Consider the following 8,174-nt stretch of genomic DNA (forward strand, 5'->3'; position numbering starts at 1 on the left):
TCTGAGCACTAGCCCCAATAATGTATTGCCATTGGGGGCTGCCTTAGCCAACAAGTCAACACATCATCACATACATCCTTCAGTCCTGAGAGTCCTCCCTCATCAGCTGTCCTCTCTTCAGTCTGGAACCCAGTGGAATGACAACCAGATGACTCTGCTAGACATAGAGGATTGTGGCTACCTAGCCAATCTCTGAAGAAGTAAGAAGACAAGATAGATATTTTAAAAATGGAAATGTAATCTAACTTTTTAAAAACAAACTATTGGAGTCTATGAAGCCTGTGCATCTACTCTTTCACCTTTTTAGATTTGATTTCAGAATAATCTATGAAATAGAGACTTATGATACCCATTTTACAGATGGGGGGCAGAAGTTGAGAAAAGGTAGTATACACTAATTCTATACTAACTGCAGCATACACAAGATAGAAAAGCACAGAGAAGATGCATATTTCTGAGTATGATAGGGAGAACCCCTAGAGGGAAGGCTTCCTGGAGGTGACTCAAGAAAAACACAATTATACACTACACAGACCAAGAAGGAGAGACCAAGTGGATGACTTTGCAAAGGATGGAAACCATGAGGAAGGAACATTGAAGAAGTTTCAGAAGTAAGATGAATGACGACGACAATGCAGATGGCAATGATAGTAGCTCACGCCTAGCTTATCCATTGCTTACCATATGCAGATGCTATAGAAACAGATTCTCTTCTCAGCAGTTTCACTGCATTGGTCCTCACACCGTCATGTAAGGTACTTTTATTATCCCCGTTTTCCAAATGAAGAAACTAAGGCACAGAGAAGATATGCAGCTTATCAAAAAGGTCATGTAGAAAGGATACTATGTGCTAACTGAAGAAGTAGGAATTTTAACCTAAGAGCCACATTCTCTAGGCTTGAAGCGTTCTCTGTAGAAAGAAGGTAGCAAAGATCTGTGATTTAGAAAGTCTCTGAAGCAGGGTACACTGACATTGGAGAGGTGAAATGAAGTGGGAACCCGGTTAGGCTATTTGTTCAAAGAAGAACTGAACAGAGACGGTGGGGACAGAAAGCAGAGGACTGTCCCCAACAACTTCTGATAGGCAATTGTCCCTAACCTGTCCACTTCCTCTACCTGTAAAGGTAGAATAATATGTTTCCATCTACCTGCTTCAGGAATTACTTGAAAATTAATGGGGCAGAGTCCTGACTGGCTTTCATGTGCTAAACAACACCTCTGAGCTACTGGCAGTGCATATTAACTGCTGAATATATAAAACATGCTTTGATGGAGGACCCAGGAATAATTATAGCTTTCTAATTATTGTTAATTTTACCACAGCTTTGGAACTCTGAACTTTCTCAATGATTCAAAAAGAGATTGCAATCCCTCCATCCCATTAAAGGAGCCACACAGTGGCAGACTAGCAATTTCTCACCGGCTCCATTCTTTCATTATGTGCAAAGGTTCAGCTACATACAGGGGATACAGGAAAAGAAAAGCTTTGCTCTTCTAGAATCAAATTGTACAAAGAACTCCTTATAGTCCAGCTGCTTCTTTAAGAATCTGTTCCTTTTTATCTCCTAATACTGAATGCAGACATGTGAAGGAACTTTTAATAATTAGACACCGGGACACCTACGTTTTCCCAGTGCTTTTCTCTAGATCCTGCCCCATTTGGTTTCCACAACATTTATTTAAGATCTCACAACGGTTAGACAGGGTAACAAAGATCCTTCCCAGGAATCTGAGGAAATTGGTGGTTGGGCGACTTTAGGTCTCTAAGCCTCACCTGCATCACCTATAAAATGGGTATGATAGGTAGTCAAACCTGCCTGAGCTGGCGTGAGGATGAGATACTGCTTGTGAACCCTAGACCATATAAAAGTGTTCTACTGGAACTTGGGGAGGAAGAGAGGGAATGAAAGAACATGAAGAAAAGTGTTGGGAAAAGGGAGAGAAGAAAAGGAGGGAGTGTGGGGACGGGGTGGGGAGGCAGGTGACAGCCCTGAGCCTCACTTCCCTCTGAAACTCCTGGGAATTCCTGCCCAGGAGAGCGGCAGGGAAGCCCAAGTTCTGGAGCTAGAAGCCGCGCAGAGGGCGGGTCCCTCCCTGGGTAGGGACAGGAGGGCGGGGCCGGCTGCCCGCAGCCGCAGGTGAGTATCGGTTTCCCTCTTCCCGGCTTTCGGTCGGAGAAGGCGGGAGCAGCTTCCCCTGCCCTGATCCTATCGCGGGCGGCGCAGGGCAGTCTGGGCCCTCCGTGGGATGGGGAGTGGGGGGATGTGTCACCCAAATACCAGCCGGTGAGTAGTCGCCGAACCAGCCAGGCAGGTCCGGCGGAGTATAAGAGCGGGAGGGAGCGGCCTGGAGGCAGACGCCTGCAGACCGTCCCAGTAGCCCGAGCCCCAGCCCGAGCCAGCCGAGCCCCTACGCCTAGTCCTCCAGTGTCCGGTCCGCGCACCTCCGCCCCACGATGGCCAGGGGCCCCGGCCTCGCGCCGCCGCCGCTGCTGGAGCTGCTGGTGTTGGCGGCGCTGACTGGCTACGCGGTCGCGCAGTACAACTGCACATGCCCAACCAACAAGATGACCGTGTGCTCCCGGGATGGCCCGGGCGGCAGCTGCCAGTGCCGCGCGCTCGGCTCGAACGTGGTGGTCGACTGCTCCACGCTGACCTCCAAGTGCCTGCTGCTCAAGGCCCGCATGAGCGTCCCTAAGAGCGGCCGCCGTCTGGTGCGGCCGAGCGAGCAAGCGATCGTGGACAATGACGGCCTCTATGACCCAGAGTGCGACCACGAGGGCCGCTTTAAGGCGCGCCAGTGCAACCAGACGTCGGTGTGCTGGTGCGTGAACTCGGTGGGCGTGCGCCGCACAGACAAGGGAGACCAGAACCTGCGCTGTGATGAGGTGGTGCGAACCCATCACATCCTCATTGACTTGCGCCACCGGCCGACCGACCGCGCTTTCAACCACTCAGACCTGGACGCCGAACTGCGGCGGCTCTTCCAGGAGCGCTACCAGTTGCACCCCAGGTTCGTGTCGGCAGTGCACTATGAGGAACCCATTATCCAGATCGAGCTGCGGCAGAACGCCTCGCAGAAAGTCCCTGGCGACGTGGACATCGCTGACGCAGCCTACTACTTCGAGAGGGATGTCAAGGGCGAGTCGCTGTTCCCCGGCCTAGGCCTGGACATGAGGGTGCGCGGCGAGCCCCTGCACGTGGAGCGGACGCTGATCTATTACCTGGACGAGAAGCCCCCTCAGTTCTCCATGAAGCGCCTCACCGCCGGCCTTATCGCCGTCATCGTGGTGGTCGTGGTGGCCATCGTAGCCGGCGTGGTCGTCCTGGTGATCACCAACCGGAGGAAGTCCGGGAAGTATAAGAAGGTGGAAATCAAAGAGCTGGGGGAGTTGAGAAATGAACCCAGCTTGTAGGTACCAGAAGGGGAAGCGGGAGGGGTGAGTCCCAATTCTTGATTCTTGGCTCAAAGGAGAATTTCTCTTCCCAAATCCTTACTGTCCCCTCTCCTCTCCACACTCACCAAATTTGATAAGTTTGATATCTTGGTATCAGGAGACAGTTCTTCGTGACTTCTGTCTTCTGTCTTGAAGGAAGCAATTCTAAAATTTCTTCCTTCTGATCCAAGGAAAAGAAAACTGACTCTGGGAGTTGAGGGAAGAATGACACAGAGCCATGTGTAAGAAGCAAATGTCTGACAACCTAGCTTCTTTGCAAGTGATCAGATCGATCTGGAAGCTTTAAATGAGTTTAGATGGAAAACAGCTCTTTTACTATCTTGAATTTGTTATTTGATGAGCTTCCAGTTATCATTGCCCTGCCTATTAATTAGGCCTGTGTAGTATCCTCATTTACCATCGTTTGTATTACCCACCACACAGCTTGTCACTAGGAAAGAAGCCTATTTCCGCTGCCTGAACACATTTTAGATGTCTTAGTTTGAGGGCAGAGACTGCCCCAGAAACAGCTTCGATTCTCAGCTCTTCTGTATTACAGCTGATATCAGTAATGTTTTCCTTTGTAAAATGTTTGTATATATGTCGTCTTTGATAATGCTGCTGTGATTTTTTTTAAACATGAATTTAATAAAATATGGGAAAGGTACAAATGAAAAGATGGAGTTTGTGAAAACTCCCTCCGAATTTATACCACTTTGGTCTTCTTTGTCTGATTTCCCATGACTGGGGCATTTTTATTTCAAATTCTAACATTTCTTTTTACAGAGCTCTCATTTCATATTGCCACTGTGGTGTTTTCTGAGATCCCCTAACTGACCAGTTTAAAAGCTGCTGGGTTTGAGGCAGGAGGCAAAAACTGGCCACCCTGTCTGGGAAGGGAGCCAGCCTTCTTTGGCTACTCTAAACAAGCCTGGGCACCAGGGGAGGGGGAAAGCTCTAATTTGTTTCATAGACTGTATCTCATCTGAATTCCAGCCCCACTCTGAAATAGGAGGTACTGTTCTCATTTAGTCCTTTGGCAAATTTCTTAAGCTCAACGTGTTGGATTCTAAGAGAGGTTAAGAAACTTTCCTATGAAATTACAGCAGGCCGTGGTCAGCCCTATGCCCTATGAGCTGGCTGTACACATGATTGTTTTCTCTAGGATTTTACTACTAATGTGTTCTAAAGATCTTTTTCCCCTAGTAGCTGTAAAAAAACAGGCACTGGCTCCTTCCTGCATTCTCCTGCTCCTCACTCATTCATATTCATTTATGTGAAGCCAAGCATGTTGCTGAGGGGCAGCTTAAATGTAAACAAGTGACAGTAATAACCAGGAAGCTGAAGCCACACTGGGCACATGTAAAGGAGGGAGTGGTTGGCATATCAAATCTTCCATAACTAATAAGCTTCATCCAGGACTTCAGTTTCTTGCCCAGATACCCATCTCATGCCCCTCTCCCCTCCACAGTCTATGCCAACTCTTCTAGACTGAAACACCAGTGAGAGTGGACGGATATTGCTCTCAGCCGCTGTCTTTACAGCTTGGACTGTGGGTGTCCAGTGCTGGAGAAGTGAGTACTTTAGGATCACGAGAGACCTCAGAGTCTACTGTCACCCCAGCTGGGGAGGAGTTGCTCTTCAAGCCTCAAAAATCCTCTCAGGCTCATACAAGTCGGGACTTCACAGAGTTGGTGGCAGGTAGGATGTGGGCTGACTCCCCATGGTAGGACAGTGCCCTGAGGTAAGGACGGATAACAATGAGAGTGAGACTCCATTCTCAAACTCTCTGGGTGCTTTCCACTTTGAGTCATCCACATGCCTTAGCAGAAGGGACCTTGGTAATGACCTCTGACCTAATCCTTCATTTCTTTACTTTTTTTAAGAGCAAGTGCATTCTCTAGATTAATGTTTCTGTGGCACAGCTGGAACTAGAAAGCCTTATTGTTTCGAGAGTCTCTTCAAAAAACTATCACTTGACTGCCTAAAAAATAAACAGATTGCGTGGACAGCTAACCAAGGGAGCTCCTGGCAAAAGCCATTCCATCTTCAGAATTGTCACTTCTGTATAATAATTTTCTGCATTCATTCCAGATGATGACTCCCTGCACTTTATAGCACTCACTGTACAAAAAGTACTTTCACATGTATAATCTTTGAGACATTGACTTACTGGAAATAACTGAAGTATTGACAAACCTGCCTTCGAAGCCTGCTCCATTAAGCCGGGAAGTCACTTAACTCCCATTTTCTCATTTGTTAAATGAAACTACAAATCTCTTATTATGGTGAAGATGAAATGACGTGACAGGTATGAGTGCCTAGAACAATTTGGGCACTTGGCAAGAGCTCAGTATACCTAAAAAATTCTCTTTTCTAAATTATACGCATGGCACACATCAGAAAACTGAGTTCCCCCGGAAGTCAAGTACACTCTCAAGTATACATCCTCCACATGCCAAAGCCAGGGTTTCGAACCTTGGCTCTGGCTTCCCAGCCCAGGTCGCTGTCCTATGCACCCACCAGGTAAAATGCTTTTCTTAGTTATTTCCTCCAAGCACCTCATGCTTCTGTGAAACTCAGCTTGCTTCTGCTGGGTACAGGGCTCCTGAACCAGTTACCTTCAGCCTCCACCCCCAGAAATTCCTTCTCTTCCAAATACACCTTTCACTGTTGGCCTCAGACCTGGGGCTGCCCCTGGAAGGAATGTGAGAAGCAGGTGTGACTCACCTAGCAGGTCTTGGCTTGTCTTCTGAGACTGGAGGAGGCTCAACTGATTTCCTTATGTGGGTCATCAAGAGTCTCTCTATTCTAGCTATTTCCTTAATTAGAACAATTTTTAAAAAATTATCCATTCCAGTTTCCCCCACTTACATATTTAGTCCAATAGCCTCATTCTGCAGATGAGGAAACTGAAGTACAGAGAGGAGAATGGTTTGTCGAACTCAGCAGAGGATGGCAGAGCTACCCTCACTGTGCCTGTCTAATGTTTGTTGCACTTGTCTCCCTGGTTAGTCTCCTGCTTATTTATTTTTCCTTGATTATTTGTGTTCTTAAGCTGTGGTTAATCTTTAACTTTTGAATATCACTTAAATCAAAGAGATACTTTGATTAAATGTAAAATGGATGAGCTTTGATGTTATCTGCAGCTGTTTCTCTATTTGTAAAATAGGTATAGGTTTATCTAATATGTTTTTGAGATTAGACGTGAAAATATGGAATATGTATTCAGTGAGTGATCACTCTTGTTTGAACAACAAGAAGTTACCCTAAGATCACAGGGAATAAATGACCAGTAGTGGTTAAGCTATTCCAGTGGAATGTGAACAGAACTTCCACCCCACTTTCTTAAGAGGACATTTCCATTCTTAAACTTCAACCTTGGAAGCCACCTGTTTACAGAGACAGAGCAATCATCCACTTGGTTTGTATAAAACACTATGTCCAACACTCCAACATAAAGGCACAGGCAATGACGTACTCAATAGGACCCCTATAGCTCAGGAAATAATGCTAAGAGTTTATAAATGGGATGATATCAAGTTAACAAAGGCATCAATAAAGAATGTGAATAAAGAACCTACAAAATGGGAGAAAAATCTTTGCGAGTTACTCTTCTTACACAGGATTAATATCCAGAATATATAAAACACTTAACATCAAAACCACACACACACACAAAAAAAAAAACCAGCTAACAATTGGGCAAATGAACTAGATAGACACTTCTTAAAAGAAGAAGTATGAATGAAAAATACGTGAAAAAAATTTCAACATGTTAGCAATTAGGGAAATGCAAATTGAAACTACACTGAGATTTCACTTCACACCAGTCAGAATGGCAAATTATCAAGAATACAAACAATAACAAATGCTGAAGAGGATGTGGAGAAAAGGGAACACTTCTACACTGTGGATGGGATTGTAAATTGGTACAACCACTATGGAAATCAGTATGGAGTTTCCTCAAAAGACTAGGAATGGAACCACCATATGACCCAGCTACACCACTCGTTGGTATTTAACCTGAAGAAGTAAAATCATTATACTACAGGGATACATGCCTACCCATGTTTATAGCAGCATGATTCACAGTAGCCAATCTATGGAACCAGTTGAGGTGTCTATCACTGAATAAATGAGTGAAGGAAATATGGTATATATACCAGGGAATTTTATTCAGCCATAAAGAAGAATGAAATTGCCATTTGCAGGAAAGTGAATGGAAGTCAAGAACATTAAATTAAGCAAAATAAGTCAAACTCAGGTCAAGGGTTGAATATTTACTATCATACGATGAAGCTAGAGAAGAGAAAGGAAAAGAAAGTTGGGGTAGGATCTCATGTAAATCAAAGAAAAATAAGTGAAGAAAAGGATCAGACAGGGCAAGGAGGGGAGGGAAAGGGAAAATATTGGGGAATGATATTGGCTAAATTATACTGTTATATTGTTTGCATGTACAAATATGTAACAACAAATCCCACCATTATGCACAGCTCTAATGTGCAAATAAATATATGGAAAATCATCCCAGCTAAGCCCGTCCAGGTGGCACACTGATCTTCAACTAGGATGTGAGAGAAACAACTGCCCTCATTTTTTAAACTACAGGTTGAGTATCCCTAATCTGAACATCTGAAATCACAAATGCACTAATATCTGAAACTTTTTGAACAGTGACCTGGCACCACAAATGGAAAATTCCATACCTGAGCTCATGTGAGGAGTCATAGTCAAA

At 45.2% G+C, this 8,174-nt stretch overlaps 1 protein-coding gene across 1 annotated transcript; it reads left to right on the plus strand.

The window, feature by feature from the left end:
- The first annotated feature begins 2,295 nt into the window (after nucleotides 1-2,295).
- Nucleotides 2,296-4,145, plus strand: Tacstd2 (tumor associated calcium signal transducer 2). The gene has a single exon (XM_047526311.1). The coding sequence runs from the start codon at nucleotides 2,456-2,458 to the stop codon at nucleotides 3,413-3,415; it is 960 nt and encodes a 319-aa protein (XP_047382267.1). The 5' UTR covers nucleotides 2,296-2,455; the 3' UTR covers nucleotides 3,416-4,145.
- The last annotated feature ends 4,029 nt before the right edge of the window (nucleotides 4,146-8,174 follow it).

This window comes from Sciurus carolinensis, chromosome 1 (genome assembly GCF_902686445.1).
Source record: "Sciurus carolinensis chromosome 1, mSciCar1.2, whole genome shotgun sequence".
NCBI lineage: Eukaryota > Metazoa > Chordata > Mammalia > Rodentia > Sciuridae > Sciurus > Sciurus carolinensis.